The sequence below is a fragment of the Engystomops pustulosus genome, chromosome 11 (assembly GCF_040894005.1).
Source record: "Engystomops pustulosus chromosome 11, aEngPut4.maternal, whole genome shotgun sequence".
Taxonomy (NCBI): Eukaryota; Metazoa; Chordata; class Amphibia; order Anura; family Leptodactylidae; genus Engystomops; species Engystomops pustulosus.
Genome location: NC_092421.1, coordinates 20,730,446 through 20,755,346, shown reverse-complemented (window position 1 = coordinate 20,755,346; position 24,901 = coordinate 20,730,446). Strand labels below are relative to the sequence as shown.

General features: G+C 43.0%; 1 protein-coding gene across 1 annotated transcript; it reads left to right on the top strand.

Annotated features, from left to right (window-relative positions):
• Positions 1 to 8,245: 8,245 nt before the first annotated feature.
• On the top strand, positions 8,246 to 13,807 carry LOC140105537 (intelectin-1-like). Its single transcript, XM_072129493.1, has 7 exons — positions 8,246 to 8,351; positions 8,509 to 8,634; positions 9,061 to 9,308; positions 9,625 to 9,783; positions 13,228 to 13,348; positions 13,429 to 13,532; positions 13,661 to 13,807. The coding sequence occupies exons 2-7, from the start codon at positions 8,514 to 8,516 to the stop codon at positions 13,805 to 13,807; spliced, it is 900 nt and encodes a 299-aa protein (XP_071985594.1). The 5' UTR covers positions 8,246 to 8,351; positions 8,509 to 8,513.
• The last annotated feature ends 11,094 nt before the right edge of the window (positions 13,808 to 24,901 follow it).

The following is a 24,901-nucleotide window of genomic DNA, read 5'->3' as shown; positions in this document are numbered from 1 at the left end:
TTGGGTTAACTTGGTGGAGGCTGGGACCGAGTCTGACCCTGGGGCTGGTCATATACTGCCGACGCCGAGGATTGCGGGGCCTACCTCGGTCCAGGTCTCAAAGGCCTACTATGCCTCCTCCTCCTCCCACCCCTCCTCCACCTCCTCCTCCTCCGAATTACCATCCGTGGGCATGGCGCCATCAGTCGGTAGCTCTAGGCACAGCAGCAGTGCCATCGCTAAGCGACAGCAGGCGGTGCTCAAACTGCTGAGCCTAGGCGATAAAAGGCACACCGCCCAAGAGCTATTACAGGGCATCACGGCGCAGACTGATCTGTGGCTGGCACCGCTGAACCTGAAGCCAGGCATGGTTGTGTGTGACAACGGCCGTAACCTGGTGGCGGCTCTGCAACTCGGCAGACTGACACATGTGCCATGCCTGGCCCATGTGTTAAATCTCATAGTTCAGCGTTTCCTCAAGACATACCCCAATCTGTCTGATTTGCTCACCAAGGTGCGCCGCATCTGTGCGCATTTCAGGAAGTCCAGCACAGATGCTGCCACTCTCAGGGCAGCGCAGCGCCGCGCCGCCTCCAACTGCCCGCTCACCGACTGTTGTGCGACGTGCCCACGAGGTGGAATTCAACATTAACCATGTTATCCAGTGTTTACCAGCAGCGCAGAGCGATTGTAGACTGCCAGATGTCAACTTCCACCAGAACTGGTAGTCAGGTCAGTCAGCTTCCTAAAGTCTACAATGAGGAGTGGACGTGAATGTCTGATATCTGTTAGGTGCTGAGTAACTTTGAGGAGTCAACACCGATGGTCAGTGGCGATGCCGCCATCATCAGCCTCACCATCCCGCTGCTTGGCCTGTTGAAAAACTCTCTGGTCAGCATGAAGTCGGAAGCTTTGCGCTCGTCACAAGAGACGGGGGAAGAAGATTCCCTTGTTGATAGCCAAAGCACCCATAGGTCTGTTTCTCAGCGCATATCGGAGGAGGTGGAGGAGGATGAGGAGGAAGAGGAGGAGAATGTTGGCGAGACAGAAGAGGGGACCATTGTTCAGTCCTTCACTGTTCAGCGTGTATGGGCAGATGAAGAGGAGTTGGAGGAGGAGGAAATGGGCAGTCAGGCCAGTGAGGGGAGTGAATTCTTGGGACTCTGGCACATATGGCAGATTTCATGCTAGGCTGCCTATCCCGTGACCCTCGCGTTCAAAGAATTTATTCTAGCACCGATTACTGGGTGTTCACTCTCCTGGACCCACGGTACAAGCAAAATCTTTCTACTCTCATCCCTGGAGAGGAAAGGAGTGTGAGAATGCATGAATACCAGCAGGCCCTGGTGCACAAGCTGAAACAGTATTTCCCTTCTGACAGCGCTAGCGGCAGAGGGCGTACTTCTGCGGGACAAGTAGCGAGGGAGAGTAGGCGAGCAGGCAGCTTTTCCAGCACTGGCAGGGGTACGCTTTACAAGGCCTTTGCCAGTTTTATGTCACCCCAGCAAGACACTGTCACCTGTCCCCAGTCTCGGCAGAGTAGGGCTGATCTTTACAGAAAGATGGTGAGGGAGTACGTAGCTGACCATACCATTGTCCTAAATGATCACACAGCTCCCTACAACTACTGGGTTTCAAAACTGGACATGTGGCACGAACTGGCGCTGTACGCCTTGGAGGTTCTTGCCTGCCCTGCCGCTAGTGTGTTGTCCGAGCGGGTTTTCAGTGCAGCTGGTGGCATCATCACCGATAAGCGTACACGCCTGTCGACTGACAGCGCTGACAGGCTGACGCTTATCAAGATGAATAAAGCCTGGATTTCTCCGGATTTTCATTCTCCACCAGGTGAAAGTAGCTCAACCTGAATAATGTATGCACTCCTCCTCCTCATTGTCCTCCTTCTCCTCCTATTTGTACACTAAAGCAGAGGAAACTGGCTATTTTTTGCCAGGGCCAACTGGCTCTAGCTATAGTACTCTATGTATTTAATTTTTCTGGAGGGCCACCTACCCGGTCCTCTGTTTTAAGCAATTTTTGGGAGTGCCACATACAGGCACTCAATCTATTTAATTTTTCTGGAGGACCACCTACCTGCTCCTCTGGTTTGAAAACTTTTTTGGACTGCCACATACAGGCACTCAATTTATTTAATTTTTCTGGAGGACCACCTACCTGCTCCTCTGGTTTGAAAACTTTTTTGGACTGCCACATACAGGCACTATCCAAATTAAATTTTCTCCATAGCACCCTCCACATGTCGTCATTTTAGCTGGCTCCACACGTTGTCTCCATTGCTACCTCCACACGTCATCGCCATAGCTGCCTCCAAAAGTCGTCCATATAGCTGCCTCCATACATTGTCTCCTTATCAAACGAACTGTGTCAGGCAGAATTTTGGGTTGTTTTCATGGATTCCACATCAAACTTGTTAACTTTGTCGCCACCCTGCTGTGTAATCCACAAAATATACTGGCAAACTTTTATCATTTACCAATATTATTTCAGCGCTTCTTGCGCATCTGTTTACATTCCCCTCACCCACCATATCCCAAACTTATAAGAACGCTACTACACTTGATCTTATACAAAAGGTTCTTAGAAGTGCTGTTTGGGGAGTAGCCTAGAGACAGGGGCTTGGATTGGCGAAAGCTTGCCTGGCAGCGGAGCGCCAGCTCCATCTCAAGATCCAACTAACATAGTTTTAACTGCAGCACCTTTAATCTACTACTAGTTCACTGCCTCCATACATCGTCCCCTTATCAATCGAGCTGTGTCAGGCAGAATTTTCAGGTGTTTCACCAGATACATAGTGGAACTCGGCCCATCTGTCGCCGCCATGCTGGAGACCTGAAGTTGCAATCATAGCAGCGCAATATGGATGACCCATACTGTCGCTCTTAATCATGGAAGTCGTCTCCATGGCTGCCTCCACATGTCGTCCCCTTATCAAAAGAGCTGTGTCAGGCTCATTTTTCGGGTGTTTCACCAGATACGTTATGGAACTTGGTCACTATGCCGCCACCATGCTGTGTTATCGACTAAATATACCGTCAACCTTTTGTTCACATAGGAAATCATTTCACCTCCTTTGGTGAAACCTGAGTCCATTTAGGGTATGTCGCCATGAGACTCTCTAGCCTGCCACTGCTGCCGCTGCCTCTGCATGCCGTCCCCTATAGTGTCAGGGTCAATTATTGGATGTTTTAGATGCTATATAGCCTCATTCGGTCACTCTGTCATGGCCATGCTGTTGCCCATAATTTTGGCATAATGGTGCGATTAAGCAGCCTCAGAGGCATCCATGCATGCTGCCCCTGCTGTTTCCTGTCCATTTCCGTGGTGTTTCCATCCTTTTCTGAGGTTCCCAGGTGTTTGGCCAAGCTTCCCTGTGCAGAGCCTTGGTCCCCTTGAAAAATGCTCGAGTCTCCCATTGACTTCAATGGGGCTTGTTATTCGAGACGAGCACTCGAGCATCGGGAAAAGTTCGTCTCGAATAACGAGTTTAGTGCCCATGGCCGTTCCACATTTTTGGTGAAACACAGAGGTGTTATATGCGAAAAAGTTGTTCTCTAGGACTAGAATGAGTAGTTGAAGAAGAAAACACCTAAAGTTAGCTGTAAGGGATGTGTCTGCATCAAGATACCATTCTACACATTTAATTCCGATTTTATGTTGTATGTTAGAATAGAGGGCTGTAACGTCTAACGTAAGGAAGGAAAATACAGTTGGTAGCTCTAGACTGTGTAATTCACTAATAAGCTGATTGAAATCTTTTAGGTAACTGGGGAGTTTTACAACGTATGGTTGGAGGTGTAGATCCACGTAATGGGAAATGTTACTAGTTGCTGATCCCGTGCTAGCAATAATGGGACGTCCGGGTGGGGTTTCGCAATCTTTGTGGATCTTAGGGAGAAAGTAAAAGTGTGACATTGAGGGAAAAGGAATAAAAAGAAATCTATACTCATCTTTCGTAATGATATTTGATGAAACTGCAATATCTAATATAGTTTTAATCTTCTTTTTTAGAGGGGGGATAGGGTCGACAAAGATCTCACCGTAATAATTAGAGTCAGGATATGTCTAGATTCTTGTTCGTAATAAGTATGGGTTAAAATTACCAGTATCGGCGGGGCGAAACACAATGTCCTTGTTAGCTGCAAGTTTTTTAAGGGCCAACCTTTCCCCTTTAGTCAGATTTTTATTTCTATTTTTATTTATATTTATATTTTTTGCCGTCATGGACGGAGCAACCGTTATGTTCTTGTTATTCGTAAGGGATTTAAAATCATCTTGTACCATATCCTGAAAAACTTTAATAAAATGGCCCTGATTATGTAAAGGGTAGAATTTAGATTTGTTTTTTATAGTGGAGGTGGGGATGGGAGTGGCCTCAGATAACCTGGGGTCATGGATAGAAGTATCAGGTGATACAGATAGGGGTTTGTTAGTAGGGGACTCTTGCTGTTCCGCTGCTAAATTTTTTTGCTTATCCGACAAAGTAAAATGACGTTTAATAGTCAGCTTTCTAATAAATGTGTTAATGTCGAGAAATAGTTCAAAGTCATTTGGGGCCTGATTAGGGCAAAATGATAGCCCTTTTGATAGAAGCGATATGTCATCAGGAGTCAAAGTAAGATCTGTTAGATTGAAGATCTTTACTGTGCTCCCTGATGGGAGAGATGATTTATATTTTACTTTATTTCGTCCTCCTCTTGATCCCCGTTTGGTTTTTTTCTTTTCTTTTGCTGATGGAGGGGCTGAAAAAAAGATTCTATATTCCTGGTCTTTGAAGGTTTAGAGGGCAATACATGGTTAGTGTTTTGCGCATCTCTGCCGGTGGGAACTGGAAGTGGGGCACTCGGAGGGTTGGGATCTGCAGGGCAGGGTGATGTGTGCAAGAATGAATGCTGATATTCAACAAATCCTCCTGTGTGCTGGTAAGTGGCGGGCTGTGGGGAGGGGGGGGGGCCTTTTAATAAGGGATCCTAGCGTGTCCAGGCTCTCCCTGATTTTTATCGGCGTATTCAATGGAGATTTCGGGTCGGACAGACTGTGAATGTCCTGTCGGAGCTGGCGGACCGTGTCGGTAAAGAGTAAATCTCTTTGTTTCCTGGTTACAACAGTCGGGTCCTGAGGTGCATTCTGGTGAAGAACTGACATCGTTGCAGTGGGTTTGTAACCGGAATCTATTTTGTCAGTGTCCACTTCTAACCCTTCGTATCTATTACTATGTGTAGGGATGGTTGCCAGAATTCCTTGAATGTTAGGTGAGGGTGATGATGAAGCTTTCTCTTTGTTACCCTGATGTCTGGAAAAATGCGGTTTCCCTCGTAAATGAGTGGGATGATGTGGTTTAGATGGTAAAGTCCTAGGGGATGTAGACTCATTGTTTGGATGGGGCTGATGTGTGTTAAGTGGATGGTCTCTAGTAGTATTTTTTATAGTTTTATGCCAGGTCCTATATCATGGATTAAGTTTGTCATGTCTATCACGATTGAGTTTGTTATACGTCTACCTTCTTCAAGAAGGTAGACACAAACAGCTATTTAAATTATAATAGCTTACATTATAGAAAATGGAAAAATAACATACCATACAGCCAATACAAGAGGGTCAGAAAGAATTGCACTGACCCTCTTGTATTTAAGCAACAATCCAATATTCTAAAAGAGCGTTTTCTGGAAAAGGGATATCCCACGTGGATTCTTAAACAGGCCTATCAAAAAACAGTCTCTCTCACCCAACAAGACTGTTTGACTATGAAATATTCACCACAAACTGAACAAAGTCCCATTCTGACGGTAGATCACTCCTTGAATTTTGTCACCCGTTACAATGACAAATTTAGGGAAATAACTAATATACTTAACAAACATTGGTACATTCTGCAAAAAGATCAGGTTTTAACTAAAGTACTGCCTGCCAAACCAAAGGTCACCTACAGACATGCATCCACTTTAAAAATATTCTAGCACCCAGCTTAATAAAACAACATAAATAGAGATGAGCGAGCACTAAAATGCTCGGGTGCTCGTTATTCGAGACAAACTTTTCCAGATGTTCGAGTGCTCGTCTCGAATAACGAGCCCCATTGAAGTCAATCGGAGACCAGAGCATTTTTTTAATAAAACTGAACAGTAAAAGAACAGTGCAAAAAAAAAAATTCCAGATGTTTGCAGATGTTTTACTTGTAAGAACACATTGAAATAACACTATTCTTCACTTTGCAGGTGTTCGCGCTTGTCTCCCGCTAAGTTAGGAGATGTGCACGAACATCTGGAATGTGAAGAATAGTGTTCTTTCAATGTGCATTTAAATGCTCCTGTGTTCACTGTTTTTAATGTTTTAATTCTATTCTTCACTTTGCAGGTGTGCGCGCGTGTCTCCCGATAGGTTCGGAGATAAGCGTGCACAGCTGCAAAGTGAAGAATAGAATTAAGACATTAAAAACAGTGAATACAGGAGCATTTAAGTGCAGAACACATTGAAAGAACACTATTCTTCACATTCCAGATGTTCCGAACATCTCCGAACCTAGCGGGAGACACGCGCGAACACCTGGAAAGTGAAGAATAGTGTTATTTCAATGTGTTCTTACAAGTAAAACATCTGCAAACATGTGTAATATTTTTTTTTACAATAAAAATACTTTTATTCAATTTATTTTATTAATTTACTGCTCGATCTCGAGCCGGCGAGATACTCGTCCGAGTAACGAGCCGGTCCGAGTATGCTAATACTTGACCGAGCAGGATACTCGGACGAGTATACTCGCTCATCTCTAAACATAAAACAACAAGTGGGACACAAACAAGTACCAGCATTGATAGTAGTCCTATGGTCAGAAAGTGTTCCCATAAACTATGCTTATGCTGTTTAACTATTAAAGATAATAGTACACATTTTAAATCGAATGTTACATCGCAAGTGTTTCCAGTTAAAACATTCATGACATGCAAGTCCTGCTATGTCATCTATTTAATTGAGTGTCCTTGCGGGTTGCAATATATAGGGAGGACAACTCAGGAATTGCATGATAGAGTCACCGGCCATAGGCTCAATATCAGGAAAGGGTTCCTTAAACATGGGCTCTCTAAACACTTCCTCTTTAAACACCAAAAAGATGAGACTCTGTTTACCATTATGCCAATTGATCATATTCCCCAAAGTAATAATAATCGATATCAGACCCTCTGCCGTAGAGAAATCTACTGGATCTTTAAATTGCAAACCTTGAGCCCAAACGGACTCAATGAAGTATCTGAAACCATTATGTGATCCCTTTGGCACATTAATCTTTTCCCAGTTTTTATATACTTACCATCCACGATCCTGTGTTCTTTCCTCCGTAGGACAGTTGCAATGTATTACACCGATCACACATCCCCCGATCACATGACCATTTCCTTAATCACATGATCTGATCATGTGATCTGCTCAGTATGACCACTTCCGGTCAATTGTTTGCTTTCCACCTCTAGTGAGGTCTTATTATATACAATTTCTTTTAAAAAATTATCTTTGGGTTTCTTATTAATAGTTGATATTGTGTAATATTGATTTTATTATGCCCCAACAGGCTTTTTTAGACTGTTTAATGTATTATGTTAATTTGTATACTGGCTGTTACATCACTTCCTCTAAGGGGATATATATATCACTCTATCTGTAATGTGAATTTAGACCTGATGAAGCGTCCAATTGAGAGGACGCGAAACGCGTTGTCTGTATTTTAAATCGGTTTTATTAGATTAAATAAAATCGTATCTGTTTTACCAAAATCCCGGATCGGTGTGCGCCCTGGAAATAGTCTTTTTTTTCTGACCTGCGAGGAAGGTAGTGTATCTCCTGCCTTGCGGACAACTTTCATAATTTATTATATAAATCATAAATTGCATTCTACAAATCCTTGGTTCATGGACAAGACCACCAAATGTGCAGCTTAGAGCCTAGAGCCCAATTGCACCTGAGGGAAAATTTGTACGCAAATGTACGGGGTCCTGTTCCATCTGGGTAAAATCTGAAAATTTGTTTCCTGGTTTTGTGTTGAAATAGAAATATCTGTTAAGATGTTAAGAAAATAAATTGTTTAGCTCCTGTTCCTGGGCCCCTTGATATGGGACACCCGTTTTCTTTGTACTATGGTCTAGGAGCCATCAAAAGATCAAGGAAACACTGTGGTGTTTTTTTAAACACATTTCTTCATTTCTTATCTCTTTTCTGTATAAATTAACCAAAGAATGAAGTTAAGGCTGTTCATCCACAATATCATTATAAAAACCTCAAAATGTTCTGAGACAAACCAAGATCTTCATTGCCATAGTGGAAGTGATTCAGGCTTGGAAGACCACTTTTCTCTCCTTAAATAACATGTAAGTGTTGTTTATAATTGTATCATTAATGGACCTTGGTATCTTTTACATATTGAGGACATAGCTAAAAGGGACCAACACTCAGACTCTCACCAATGTGAAATCCTTTTATGTTACATGTATTATTATAATATTTTGCTTTCTATCCTTTCTTCAGTGGAAATGTGGGTAAACAAGCTGGTAGTCCTATCTTTGGCTCTATTGGCAAGTGATCAAACTGGAGCAGCAAAGAGTGGGTACAGAAGCTGCAGGGAAATCAAAGCATCTGATAAACAAACAGCAGGTGAGGACATATGTAATGTATAGTATAAATGCATAACATTTGTGAATCCTAAAAGGTATAGGAAAGATGTCCATATAGAAAATACAAAGTCACCCCTGAACCTACCACTTTGAGTGGGACCAGCATTGATTATCTCTACACTAATTGTACATGTTTAGGGAATGGCGTCATGGGAATACTTGCATGTCAACTGAGCTATATAAATAGATCAGGACTAATAACTTTCAGCTGAAAAAGTATTTTTGGCAAACAGCTAATTATATACATAGATATCTACAAATGCCGAGGGGGGGAATTGATGTATTTTTTTATGATAATAAGTCACCACCACTTAATACATTGTTTATAATCAACTTGAAAATGTTGAATGTATACTGTATTGTGTTTGAAAGAATCAATCTACAATCTAATCTTGTGTTATTGCAGATGGAATATATACGCTGACCACCGAAAATAGAGTAACATATGAGACCTACTGTGACATGACAACCGATGGTGGAGGGTGGACATTGGTGGCCAGTGTGCATGAGAATAACATGCATGGTAAATGTACGGTGGGAGATCGCTGGTCCAGTCAGCAAGGTAACAACATCAATAACCCAAAAGGAGAAGGCAACTGGGACAACTATGCCACATTTGGACGACCTGATGGAGCTACCAGCGATGATTACAAGGTGGGCCACTAAATGTTCTTGGTATTTAATTCCTTTTCTATTTTTCTATTTTCTAACTATTAATGGGAAAGTTCAATAACACCTCAGCACTGACCTGACGATTATACATATATTCTTATTTATGTCAAAATATTTTTGACACTAAAAACATTTTTACTATTCAAAATTAAATAATTTTGCCAAAATGTGTGTTTGAATTGACATGGATAGATTTAGGTGACTGCAAATATATGTTGCTTGTCCGGGATTTTATAATCATCATCTTATTCCATCCATTGTAATCTTATTTACATTCACCTATTTTTCACTTTTACAGAGCCCTGGCTATTATGATATTACCGCTAAGGATCTGGGCTTATGGCATGTTCCCAATAATACACCCTTGTCACAGTGGAGGAATTCTGCTCTTCTGAGATATCGGACAAACAATGGATTCTTCGCCCAGGAAGGTGGTAACCTCTTCTATCTGTACAAAGTAAGTACCTTATCAAGTGCAAAACAATCTTTCTATAATTTTTAGATATGTCTAGTTGCCACAGTTCCCCAGGTACTGTACTTGTGTGAATAATATATTAGTTATTAGTATGTAAATATACATAAAATAATTGGTGGCTGGTAGTATGCATCAGGTTTAAAGAGCCATTAGAAATGGAATGTATGTGTCCACTTCCAATCAGTACATATTCCAGGTGACATACAGTATGGCCAAACAATATTTAACCCCTTAATGACCGCCCTATCGGGTTTTTACGGCGGTCATTAAGGGTACTTCTTCTGATGCGACGCCTTTCTACGGCGGCGCATCAGAAGAAGTTTTCGGGACACCGGGTCTCGCTGGTGCCGGTGTCAGGCTGTCATATCACAGCCCAGACCCGGCACTAACACCCGGGATCGGAAAAACTCTGATCCCGGGTGTTTAACCCCTTGCACGCCGCGGTCAAGCATGTGCAAGTGCAAGTGCAAGTGTGAAAGTATAGTATACTTTCACTATACACTGCAATACAAGTGTATTCCAGTGTAAAGGCTTGAATAAGCGATCGGATGATCGCTTATTCAAGCCAAGATGTAGAAAATGTAAAAAAGTAAAAAAAAAAAAATTAAATCTTTTTATAATATAATTAAATAAATAAATAAAATAAAAGTCCCATAATCTCCCCAGTAACACATAAAATGCAATAAAGTAAATAAAACACAAAAACACGTACATATTTGGTATCACCGCGTTCGTATTAATCTGTACAATAAATCTAAATCAATATTGAACCCGCTCGGTGAAGTACATAAAAAAAAAACTCGAAAAACTTCCCATAATATACAATTTTTCATCAAACACCATCACAAAAAATGTTCTAAAAAGTGATCAAAAAAAGTTACGTTACCTAATATGATACGACTGAAAAGAACAACTGTTTTCGCAAAAAATAAGCCCTCAACCAGATCTGACAACAGAAAAATAGAGAAGTTATGGCCCTGAAAAGTTGTCAATAGTAAAAACAATGCGATTTTCTCCAATATTGGTTTTGCTCAGGAAAATTGAGCAAAAATAAGAAAAACTATATAAATGAGGTATCACCGCAATCGTAGTGAACCAGAGAATAAAGATAAAATATTATTTTTACGTTACGGTGAGCGGGGGGAAAAAAATGCTAACAATCCAAAATAAAAATTGATGATTTTGTTTGTGTCCCCCTTGAAATAGTTAATAAAATCTCATGAATAAGCTTTAGACTCCCAAAATAAATTATTTATACATTGTATCTCATCCCATAAAAAATAAGCCCTCATATGATCGCATTACCAAAAAAAATAAAAATGTATAGGTTGTACAATGTGACAATACAAATCTGCAGTGAATGGCGCCCCCATTCATTCTATGCCCGGCCATGCGCCCGTACAGCAGTTTACCACCACATATGGGGTATCAGTACACTCAGGAGGAATTGGGCATCAAGCGTTGCAGTGCGTTTCATCATTTAATTTATTCTGAAAATGTCAGTTTTGGCCTAAATGAATGTATTTCCAAAAAAATTCTAGTTTCTAAATCGCAGGTCCATATTTTTTAACCCATGTGAAACACTTAAAGGGTTAATGGACTTAATAGAAGTTGTTTTACATATGTTGAGGGGTGAACTTTCTATAGTGGGGTAATTTATGGGGTTTTACTATTATTTAGGCCTCTCAAAGTCACTTGGAAGCTGAGTTGTCCCTCAAAATGTGAGTTTTGGCAATTTTCATGAAAATAAGAAAAATCGCACCTAAAGTTCTGCACCTCATAACATCCTAGAAAAATGACCGGAAGCATAAAATATCATCCCAACATAAAGCAGATATTCTGTAAATGTTAATTATCAAACTTTTTGGGTAGTTTTACTTCCTGTCTGGAAACCAGAACATTTCAAACTTGGAAAATGAAGAATTTTTACAAACTTTTGCCAAATTTTCACTTTTTTTCAGAACGAAACGCAAAACTTATCACTTAAATTTTATAACTAACATGAAGTACAATGTGTCACGAGAAAACATTCTCAAAATCACCGGGATATGTTAAAGCGTTCCGAAGTTATAACCAATTATCGTGAGACATGTCAGATTTGAAAAATCGAGTCTGGTCATTGAGCTGAAAACTAGTGTCGGTGATAAGGGGTTAAAGAGACGCTCCGATATTAATTGAATGTGAACACTGGTCTAGTGTACAAAGCCCCTCAAGCTTAGAATCATACAGCTTTCTAATACCTTTACATACAGCTTTTCTATACCACTGAGGCCATGTATGGAAACAAATTCCTTTTTATATAACAATATTTACAGCACTGATATAAGGCCTGTGTACATCACCCAGGGGCAGCCATAGCAGCTGCTATGGGGCCCGCAGTGTCAGGGGGCCCCATCATCCGACCTGACACAATAAAGAATGGAGGATATGCACCATTATATCTATATTGTACTGCACATGTCCAGATGGGTTTTCTTTTTTTATCTTTAGAAAATGTGTAAATTTTAGGGCTAAATGAACGTGTAACCAACAAAATCAGACCGTTCTAAATTTCATCTCCATTTTGATTTAAGTACTATGAACATCTCTCCTTCCTAAAAGCTGTTTTGCGATAGTTTGAGGGGTGCAGATTTGAAAATGGGTTGATGTATAGTTATACAGTTTCTAATATTATATATTTAAAATTTAATTAAAAACAGTAATTATCCCCAAAACAGTCAATTCTAAAATCTCCTTGAAAATACGGAATTTTGAATTTTGAAATTGGCAAATTTTTAAAAAAATTCATCAGTTTTTATTTTATTTATATTTTATATGTATATATATATATATATATATAATATATATATATATATATATATATATTCTTATCAGCCAAAATTTACCACTAAAATTAAGTACAAAAGTTATAACCATATAAAGTGACGCAAGTCAGAATACAAAAAATGGGGCTGAGCCTTTATCTATAATCTGGCTACGTCATGAAGGGTTTAAAAACTCAAATTATGCTATACTAGTGTCTGCTCTGCTTCTGGCGACAACCTCTGCCTGTATCTTGGGCTTTGCTTGGACCCCAGGCCTGTATTTTGGATTCTATCTGTTTGCTGCCTGCAATAAGACACGTAACTTGGATTCAACCCCAGACTGTCAATGACTATTTGTCACTAATAACAGGTCTTAAGAACTTGATACAGTGAAGTCCAGATCCTATTGTAGAGTTTATAGGGTAAAAACATATTGGAACCACCAAATTACTCCCTTGTGATTGACTCAAGCTGCTTGGGTGGCACAATGGACCTGTCCCCAGCCCATACAGAGAGCCCCCAGCCCAAGCACATTATGGGTAACAATTCTGAGTCATTATTTTAGGATAGATTCTGTAACGTTTAATGGCAGATAAATACAATCTTGATGATTTTCTCTCAGAGATACCCAGTGGCCTATGATGTTGGAACCTGCCTCACAAATAATGGACCTGCCTATCCCATTGTCTATGAATATGGAAATGCTGAGACTGCAACATCATATTACGGACCTTATTTTGGCTGTAAGCTCTAACTGTATAGTAATTTAATGCACAGTGTATACTTCCTTCATACTGATAATAGTTTCTGTGTGTCTTTGCAGCAGAGGTCATTGCTGGTTATGTTCAATTCCGGGTTATAAATAATGAAAAAGCTGCCCTGGCTCTATGTCCAGGTATGAAGGCAAAAGGATGCAATGTGGAACATGTAAGTAATTGGACTGGGCATATATTATTCCTATATTTTGAAGTATCATCTGTCATTATTTTTGTACTGGTTTCAATGTTAAACCTAATAAACAAACAGCAGGTCTAATCTACTTCATGTTCTTCCAGTACTGCATTGGAGGTGGTGGCTACTTCCCAGAGGGAAACCCCAAACAGTGCGGAGACTTTGCAGCCTATGACTGGGATGGTTATGGGGCTCGATCAAGTGCCCCCAAGGAGATAACTGAAGCTACCATTCTCCTCTTCTATCGTTAATCTGTAATTATACAGATTATTTGCTTTGTTTCTATAAACAAGCATCATATATACAAATTCATTTTCAATAAATCTTTGAAACACTTGTATTGTTGTTTTGATGGATTGCAATCTATGTGAAAGAAGGGTTGACAATAGAGGTAAAGGTTCTTATAGAATGGTCCAGCCATTATTTATTTAGTATGAGAAATAAATAACACTGCCTGAGCCGATATCTGTACAGGTACAGAATTCGAAGTTCACGGTCATGCATGGTAGCTTATATGAAGACATTGGGTCCTATATATTTTGCTTTCTCTACCAATTTTCTGGCAAGGCATGTAACAAGCCCCATCTGCACCTAATTTTATGTTTAATCCATGTTTATTTAAGAAAGAGAGCACGTACATACATAAAATAGTTTTCAAAACATGAAGGGTGGTCTCGTAGGACCCCAGTATTTGAACATAACCAGCATCAAGTTATAACAGAGTGCTAGTTGCTGTAGGAGTGTGCTGAGGTTATATAATCGTGGCCGACTGTAGGGATTTCCTGAACCCAATCCACTGGTTAGATAATATACTAAAGACAGGGGGAGTCAAACAAGATAAGATAAGAGCAGAGAAACGGAGGGAAGGGGTAGGGGAAAGGAAGATGGGGGTAGAGAGCAGTTCCAAAGTTATCTTAAGACTTACTCGACCAACGAGGCCTAACCATGCTACCTAGAGGTTTTTAGATGAAGAGATCCTGAAAGGCCAGAGTCAACTGATATTCCTCCCAAGGAGCCCAGACCATAGTGGTCTTACCCGGATCTTGGGAGTCATTGACCATCAACTACTCCATTCTGTGTATAAATCTGAGCTCCTTTATCCATTCCACTGTAGTTGGTTGGTGGGGGCTTCTCCCGTGTCAAGGGCGCTGCTGTGAGAAAATGGCGAATGAGGCCCTTTTAAATGGAGGAGATGGTACCCGGCAACACTGAGAAAAGAGGTACCTGTGGGCTGAACTGTGCAGTCCTACCAGAAACCCTGCTGTAGGGGTCAAACACCATCCACCAAAAGGCCTGTATCACCGAGCAGCTCTAACAGATTTGCGAGATTCGATTCCACCTCCGCACCACACCTCCAGCAAATTTCCGAGACTCCTTGAAAGATCTTATGAAGCGTGCGGGTTCACCTGTACCATCATGATAGAATTTTTTAATTTTTCTCTTGAGCATTGCAGGGGAAATAAAAAGGCTTTCTCCCATTCTGCTTCGGTGAGGGTATCCGTTAGCTCTATCTACCAAGTCACCACAAATCCTGGCTTACCATAAGAGGATTCAGTTAGTAAGACAGCATGCAGCTAGGATAGGACATGAGCAGGAGGGGATGAGAGCCCGAGAAGAGCCTCTAGGGCAGTAGGGGCCCATCCAAATCTAGAATCTGAGTGATAGGTAACGTATGACGCTAGCTGTTAGTATTACAGCCAGGACAGAGGGGTGTTTGGGTTGGAGGCTCATAAGGAGTCCCAGCTCTGCTCCCCACCTGTCCCATACGGGTATCTGCCTCCATCTCCCAGCGTAGGAATCTCCTCATTCCCATTCACTAAATAGATGACTTTCTAGGTACAGAGATTTGCACACATATATACTGTGCAGAATGTAACACAAAAAATCCACTTTATAAACTACCATATTTTCCTGGAAAATATAAGACGACTGGGAGTATAAGAGTTTGAGATATAATCGTATAACCGTATAAGAATACCCCATTTTTATTTCGCCATCTCCAACTGTTATATCAGTCATTGTGCCGCCTCCAGCATGTTCCGCCCCTCCACAGCATGCTTCACTCCTCTCCCCAAGCATGTTCCGCTTCTTCCCCACATAATGTTCCGCTCCTCCCCCCAGAATGTTCCGCTCCTCCCCCTAGCATGTTCCAATCCCCCCCCACAGCATGTTCCGCTCCTTACCCCCCACAGGGTGTTCTGCTCCCCCCTCCCCCTGCGCATCATGTTCTACTCCTCCTCCTCCTCCTATACTTTATTACATACATATATAATACATGTATTCTGATTCTAGAAGCAGCTTCTGGATGCCTGGCTCTTTTCCTGCTGGAAGTGGAGTGAGCCGCAGCAGTGAGGCACTTGGTGGCTGGGTTAAGTATACTGCTTGATTAAAGGTTCCTGTTATACCATGTTCTGTGGTCTATTGAATTAAGAAAATTATTTTCACTTTTGGAGATCAAACCCTTTCAAGAGGATTTGGAAAAAGAGAGAACTGTGGAGGCACTTTGGAGGTGATTTTCCAATACTGGCTGGATAAGACCCAGGGTTATATGTTGTATGCTTTAGTATATTATTATTATACCCTTAAGGCTAAGCATAATAATAATAATTATTTTTTATATAGCGCACACAGTTTACGTAGCACTGCACAGAGCTTGCCGAATCAGTCCCTGTCCCCATGGGGCTCACAATCTTATCAACCTATAAGTATGTTTTGGAGTGTGGGAGGCGCCGGAGGACCCGGAGGAAACCCACACAAACACAGAGAGATCATAAAAACTCTTTGCAGACATTGACCTGGATGGGACTTGAAACGAGGAACCCAGCACTGTATGGGTGTAGAACTAACCACTGAGCCGCCATGCTGTCCAAGCATACCCCAGGCTTCCTGTGTTTGTCTGTCTATGACTAACCTGCTTGCAAAGTCACTCTGCCTCTCATTGCTTTGCTGAACTCTCTAAGCAGTTCCTCCTGGAAAAAGCAAAGGTCCTGTATGCTACAAGTACTTTAGCATCATTTTGAAAACTGTTTACAACTGATTAATTATAAGCTGCCATTGGGCTGTATCTGAGAAATAAAATTGGGTACTTTATGGTACTGGAAAACTGTTGTGGGCTGTTTTTTTTAATAAACAGTTACTAATGAGCTTGCTTCCTATAACATTGCATGTAATTTGTTGTGAAGAGGGTATTGAAATCTATTGCTTGGGGGAATGGTGGTGATATTTGGGGCTTGAACTTTACGAACCTGTTAGGCTTTCTCACTGGAAATCTTTTCCAGTGAGAAATACTTTATTGTGGCTTAAAATACTGAAGTAGTGCTTAATTAGGTAGCAATATGAGAAGTATAAAATAAAATGCCCTTAAGGGTCAGATAAAGGTTTTTCTCCAGGGGAAAAAAAATTTAAACAAAGGAAAATTGGACAAATATTTACAGTTACCAAGTACAGCCAAAAAAAATAGCCAAAGGAAAAAACTAAAACTAAGATTAAAAACATAAAAGTGGAGGTACAAGGCACCCCTCCCCATTGTAAACAGAGTTGGATTACCATACAATGGAAGAAGGGGCAACAGGTTTAGAAGTGCCTGATCAGGGTCTTTCTCTTAACTCCTTAACGACCTGGCCCTTTATTTGTTTTTTCATTTCCATTTTTCACTCCCCACCTTCAAAAATCTATAGCTTTTTTATTTTGTACATGTGAATAGCTCTGTGATGGCTTGTTTTCTGCATAACGAAATGCACTTCATAGTGACGGTATTTAATATTCCATGACGTGTACTAAGAAGTGGGGAAAAATACCAAATGCAGTGAAAATGGTGGAAAAACACATTTGCACCATTTTCTTGTGGGCTTGGACTTTACGTCTTTCATTGTGTGCCCCAAATGACATGTCTACTTTATTCCTTTGGTCGGTACGATAACGGCGATACCAAATTTGTATAGGTTTTATAATTTTTTTCATTTAGAAAAAATTAAACCTCCCGTACACATTTTTTTTTTATTTTGCCATTTTCTGGCGCTAAAAATTTTTTCATACTTCAGTTTGCGGAGATGTGGATGGTGTCATTTTGTGCAACTTTTAATGAAATTTTCAATGCTATTATGTTTAGGACTGTATGACCTTTTTATCACTTATTATTGATTTTTTTATATTTTTCAAAATGGCAAAAAAGTGCCATTTTCAACTTTGAGTGCTATTTTCTGTTACAAGGTTAAACACATTGAAAAATCATTACTATATTTTGCTAAAACGGGCATTTTTGGACGCGGCGATACCTAATGTGTTTATGATTTTTACTGTTTATTTATATTTTTATCAGTTCTAGGGAAAGGGGGTGATTTGAATTTTTAGATTTTTTTATTATAATTTTTCTTTTTAACTTTCATTTTTGTTCAGACCCCCTAGGGTACTTTAACCCTAGGTTGTCTGATCGATCCTACCATATACTCCCATACTACAGGGGATTTTTAACCTCATTAATTTAAATGTGCAAATCACACATTGTAATGAGTGGGTTAAAACGAGACAGCCTCGGGTCTTCCCGGGAGCTACGATCATAACCATTTCCGGCGGCAACCAAGGGGATAACATCCGCGTTCTGTGCTAGCACCGATTGCGGGTGTTACTGGTAAGTCTTTGCTGCAATATGCGGCAAAGACTTACCGGCTATGGAGAGGGTTTACAGGCTCATGTACCCCGCAAGGGGTTAAGGACATGCCGGTGCAAACAGAACATCTGCAGTAGGAGATGTCTTGAAGAAGTTGGTGAGTATGAAGCTAAAAATGATATTATAGGGGTTGAGATCAACATAATAGGAGAGAGAAAGAGGTGAGGCAGATGAGAAGATGGAGCATGGAGGATACATTAGCTGTTTATCAGAAGAGGATTAAGGGGTAAGAAAAATCTAAAAAGTTAGTTCAGCAGAAATTGATAGACTTAGACAATTGGTCAAGGAGAAACAATTTGAGAGTGGTGGGCTTCCTGGAAGATGTGGAGGGGAGGTGCTGGAATTTACCTTTCCCAAGAGGATTTGTACCAATGTTCTTGGCGAATAGTGCTCAGAGTTCCAATTAAGGCACGACCATCTGGTTCTCCACCAAGGGATCTACTGGTGCATCTCCTCTCACGAGAATTCAGGATAACATTCTCAGATGTTCCTGAAATATGGATACATTGGAATATAATAATGTTCCAACAGTGATCTTGCCAGATTTCCCTCAAGAGATGCAAAAAAGAACCAGTTATATGGACCTCAAGAAAGATGGAGACAAAGGGATATAGTATACTCCTTAATTTAACCAACCCAGCTGAAAGTAATTCATGATGGGAAACCCAGCAACTCAAGAAGAGGCAAACGAATGGGCACAGAGGATTTTGAAGATCTAGGAAGATAGAATGTAGGGTGGGTTTTTTACACAGAGAGGATTTCTGGGTGCATATTGCAAAGCTAAAAAACCCTGGCTATGTCATTATTATTACTCAACTCTCTTGTCATATGGACAAGGGGTAAGCACCATGATTGATAGATGTGCTCATTTTAAAGAGACAGCAATAATAATAGATCCATTAGTTAGATATGTTATTTTTAGAGATGAGCGAACATGCTCGTCCGAGCTTGATGCTCGGTCGAGCATTAGGGTACTCGAAACTGCTCGTTACTCGGACGAATACTTCGCCCGCTCGAGAAAATGGCAGCTCCCGCCGTTTTGCTTTTTGGCGGCCAGAAACAGAGCCAATCACAAGCCAGGAGACTCTGCACTCCACCCAGCATGACGTGGTACCCTTACACGTCGATAGCAGTGGTTGGCTGGCCAGATCAGGTGACCCTGGGATAGACTAGCCGCTGGCCGCGCTGCTCGGATCATTCTGTCTCTGGATGCCGCTAGGGAGAGAGCTGCTGCTGGTCAGGGAAAGCGTTAGGGTGTTCTATTAGCTTACTGTTAGGCAGGAGTGATTCTCAAAGAACCCAACAGCCCTTCTTAGGGCTACAATAACGTTCTACTTTTTTTATTTTAATTTGCATCTATTACCATTTTGTGAGGAATTAGCAGGGGGACTTGCTACCGTTGTGTTTAGCTCTTAGTGGCACACATATCCATAGCAAAGACCGAAGTGGGAAAATTCAGTAGGGGTTGGATTTCTATTAGGCACTAACTCAGTGTCATCTCATCTGGCATAGTAGTGTGCTTCCTTTGATACTTGGCTAGAAAATAGCCATAGGAGAATACAAACAGCTTCTTGAAGCCTACAGTAGCGTTCTATATATTTGATTTCTGGTTGATCTGCTGGTGGCTGTAGTTTCTGCAGTGCATGTACTTGCCAATTCTGAGCAATTTGTAGTGAGACTTGCGACCGCTGTGTTCTGCGCTTAGTGGCGCACATATCCATAGCAAAGGCCGAAGTGGGAAAATTCAGTAGGGGTTGGATTTCTATTAGGCAATAACTCAGTGTCATCTCATCTGGCATAGTAGTGTGCTTCCTTTGATACTTGGCTAGAAAATAGCCATAGGAGAATACAAACAGCTTCTTGAAGCCTACAGTAGCGTTCTATATATTTGATTTCTGGTTGATCTGCTGGTGGCTGTAGTTTCTGCAGTGCATGTACTTGCCAATTCTGAGCAATTTGTAGTGAGACTTGCGACCGCTGTGTTCTGCGCTTAGTGGCGCACATATCCATAGCAAAGGCCGAAGTGGGAAAATTCAGTAGGGGTTGGATTTCTATTAGGCAATAACTCAGTGTCATCTCATCTGGCATAGTAGTGTGCTTCCTTTGATACTTGGCTAGAAAATAGCCATAGGAGAATACAAACAGCTTCTTGAAGCCTACAGTAGCGTTCTATATATTTGATTTCTGGTTGATCTGCTGGTGGCTGTAGTTTCTGCAGTGCATGTACTTGCCAATTCTGAGCAATTTGTAGTGAGACTTGCGACCGCTGTGTTCTGCGCTTAGTGGCGCACATATCCATAGCAAAGGCCGAAGTGGGAAAATTCAGTAGGGGTTGGATTTCTATTAGGCAATAACTCAGTGTCATCTCATCTGGCATAGTAGTGTGCTTCCTTTGATACTTGGCTAGAAAATAGCCATAGGAGAATACAAACAGCTTCTTGAAGCCTACAGTAGCGTTCTATATATTTGATTTCTGGTTGATCTGCTGGTGGCTGTAGTTTCTGCAGTGCATGTACTTGCCAATTCTGAGCAATTTGTAGTGAGACTTGCGACCGCTGTGTTCTGCGCTTAGTGGCGCACATATCCATAGCAAAGGCCGAAGTGGGAAAATTCAGTAGGGGTTGGATTTCTATTAGGCAATAACTCAGTGTCATCTCATCTGGCATAGTAGTGTGCTTCCTTTGATACTTGGCTAGAAAATAGCCATAGGAGAATACAAACAGCTTCTTGAAGCCTACAGTAGCGTTCTATATATTTGATTTCTGGTTGATCTGCTGGTGGCTGTAGTTTCTGCAGTGCATGTACTTGCCAATTCTGAGCAATTTGTAGTGAGACTTGCGACCGCTGTGTTCTGCGCTTAGTGGCGCACATATCCATAGCAAAGGCCGAAGTGGGAAAATTCAGTAGGGGTTGGATTTCTATTAGGCAATAACTCAGTGTCATCTCATCTGGCATAGTAGTGTGCTTCCTTTGATACTTGGCTAGAAAATAGCCATAGGAGAATACAAACAGCTTCTTGAAGCCTACAGTAGCGTTCTATATATTTGATTTCTGGTTGATCTGCTGGTGGCTGTAGTTTCTGCAGTGCATGTACTTGCCAATTCTGAGCAATTTGTAGTGAGACTTGCGACCGCTGTGTTCTGCGCTTAGTGGCGCACATATCCATAGCAAAGGCCGAAGTGGGAAAATTCAGTAGGGGTTGGATTTCTATTAGGCAATAACTCAGTGTCATCTCATCTGGCATAGTAGTGTGCTTCCTTTGATACTTGGCTAGAAAATAGCCATAGGAGAATACAAACAGCTTCTTGAAGCCTACAGTAGCGTTCTATATATTTGATTTCTGGTTGATCTGCTGGTGGCTGTAGTTTCTGCAGTGCATGTACTTGCCAATTCTGAGCAATTTGTAGTGAGACTTGCGACCGCTGTGTTCTGCGCTTAGTGGCGCACATATCCATAGCAAAGGCCGAAGTGGCAAAATTCAGTAGGGGTTGGATTTCTATTAGGCACTAACTCAGTGTCATCTCATCTGGCATAGTAGTGTGCTTCCTTTGATACTTGGCTAGAAAATAGCCATAGCAATAGGATAGGATTGTTTGGTTTTAAAAACTCAAAAAAAAACAAAAAACACAAAAAAAAAAAAAAAACACAAAAAAACACAAAAAAAAACAAAAAGAAGTAAAAAAAAAAAAAAAGTTATAACTCTCATTTTAAAAATGTTTAACCCGAGGGCTAGGGGTAGAGGACGAGGGCGGGGACGTGGGCGTCCAACTACTGCAGGGGTCAGAGGCCGTGGTCCTGGGCGGGGTGAGACACCACCTGCTGATGAGGGAGCAGGGGAACGCCGCAGAGCTACACTCCCTAGGTTCATGTCTGAAGTTACTGGGACTCGTGGTAGAGCACTGTTGAGGCCAGAACAGTGCGAACAGGTGATGTCGTGGATTGCTGACAATGCTTCGAGCAATTTGTCCACCACCAGTCAGTCTTCCACGCAGTCCACCCATGTCACCGAAATCCCCACTCCTCCAGCTCCTGCACCTCAGCCTCCTCCCCCCCAGTCTGCCCCCTCCCAGGAAAATTTGCCATTTGAACCGGCATACTCTGAGGAACTGTTTTCTGGACCCTTCCCACAGTCACAAACCACTTGTCCGGTTGCTGCTGAGCAATTTTCCGATGCCCAGGTTTTCCACCAGTCACAGTCTGTGGGTGATGATGACCTTCTTGACGTAGTGGAAGTGTGTAAAGAGGTGTCCGACGATGAGGAGACACGGTTGTCAGACAGTGGGGAAGTTGTTGTCAGGGCAGGAAGTCCGAGGGGGGAGCAGACTGAGGGATCGGAGGATGATGAGGTGACAGACCCAAGCTGGGTTGAGAGGCCGGGTGAACACAGTGCTTCTGAGACGGAGGAGAGTCCTCGACCTGAACAGGTTGGAAGAGGCAGTGGTGGGGCCAGACGGAGAGGCAGGGCCAGAGCTGGTGCATCAGCGCCACTGTCAACTAGTGAAGCTCCAGTGGTGAGGGCTCTTGCGGCGAGGGCTAGATCTTCAGAAGTGTGGAGGTTCTTTAAGGAAACACCGGATGACCGACGGACTGTGGTGTGCAACATTTGCCAAACCAGGCTCAGCAGGGGTTCCACCACTACTAGCTTAACTACCACCAGTATGCGCAGGCATATGAATGCTAAGCACCCCACTCAGTGGCAACAAGCCCGTTCACCTCCGGCCGTGCACACCACTGCTCCTTCCCCTGTGTCAGCTGCTAGTCAGCCCCCTGCCCAGGACCCTGGCACAAAAACCCCATCGTCGCCTCCACGATCCTCCACAGCATCCACCAGCGTTCAGCTCTCCATACCCCAGACGCTGGAGCGGAAACGCAAATATAGTGCAACCCACCCGCACGCCCAAGCCCTTAATGTGCACATCTCCAGATTGCTTAGCCTGGAGATGCTGCCCTATAGGCTAGTAGAGACCGAGGCCTTTCGCAACCTCATGGCGGCGGCCGCCCCTCGGTATTCGGTCCCCAGCCGCCACTACTTTTCCCGATGTGCCGTCCCAGCCCTGCACCAGCACGTGTCAGACAACATCATCCGTGCCCTGACCAACGCCGTTTCTGACAAGGTCCACCTGACCACGGACACGTGGACGAGTGCTGCCGGGCAGGGCCACTATATATCGCTGACGGCACATTGGGTTAACTTGGTGGAGGCTGGGACCGAGTCTGACCCTGGGGCTGCTCATATACTGCCGACGCCGAGGATTGCGGGGCCTACCTCGGTCCAGGTGTTTCAGGCCTACTATGCCTCCTCCTCCTCCCACCCCTCCTCCACCTCCTCCTCCGAACTACCATCCGTGGGCACGGCGCCATCAGTCGGTAGCTCTAGGCACAGCAGCAGTGCCGTCGCTAAGCGACAGCAGGCGGTGCTCAAACTGCTGAGCCTAGGCGACAAAAGGCACACCGCCCAAGAGCTATTACAGGGCATCACGGCGCAGACTGATCTGTGGCTGGCACCGCTGAACCTCAAGCCGGGAATGGTTGTGTGTGACAACGGCCGTAACCTGGTGGCGGCTCTGCAACTCGGCAGACTGACACATGTGCCATGCCTGGCCCATGTGTTAAATCTGATAGTGCAGCGTTTCCTCAAGACATACCCCAATCTGTCTGATTTGCTCACGAAGGTGCGCCGCATCTGTGCGCATTTCAGGAAGTCCAGCCCAGATGCTGCCACTCTCAGGGCAGCGCAGCGCCGCCTCCAACTGCCCGCTCACCGACTGTTGTGCGACGTGCCCACGAGGTGGAATTCAACACTGACCATGTTATCCAGAGTTTACCAGCAGCGCAGAGCGATTGTAGACTGCCAGATGTCAACTTCCACCAGAACTGGTAGTCAGGTCAGTCAGCTTCCTCAAGTCTACAATGAGGAGTGGACGTGGATGTCTGATATCTGTCAGGTGCTGAGTAACTTTGAGGAGTCAACACAGATGGTCAGTGGCGATGCCGCCATCATCAGCCTCACCATCCCGCTGCTTGGCCTGTTGAAAAACTCTCTGGTCAGCATGAAGTCGGAAGCTTTGCGCTCGTCACAAGAGACGGGGGAAGAATATTCCCTTGTTGATAGCCAAAGCACCCTGAGGTCTGTTTCTCAGCGCATATCGGAGGAGGTGGAGGTGGAGGAGGATGAGGAGGAAGAGGAGGAGAATGTTGGCGAGACACAAGAGGGGACCATTGTTGAGTCCTTCACTGTTCAGCGTGTATGGGCAGAAGAAGAGGAGTTGGAGGAGTTGGAGGAGGAGGAAATGGACAGTCAGGCCAGTGAGGGGAGTGAATTCTTAAGCGTTGGTACTCTGGCGCATATGGCAGATTTCATGCTAGGCTGCCTATCCCATGACCCTCGCGTTCAAAGAATTTATTCCAGCACCGATTACTGGGTGTTCACTCTCCTGGACCCACGGTACAAGCAAAATCTTTCCACTCTCATCCCTGCAGAGGAAAGGAGTGTGAGAATGCATGAATACCAGCAGGCCCTGGTGCACAAGCTGAAACAGTATTTCCCTTCTGACAGCGCTAGCGGCAGAGTGCGTAGTTCTGCGGGACAAGTAGCGAGGGAGAGTAGGCGAGCAGGCAGCTTGTCCAGCACTGGCAAGGGTACGCTTTACAAGGCTTTTGCCAGCTTTATGTCACCCCA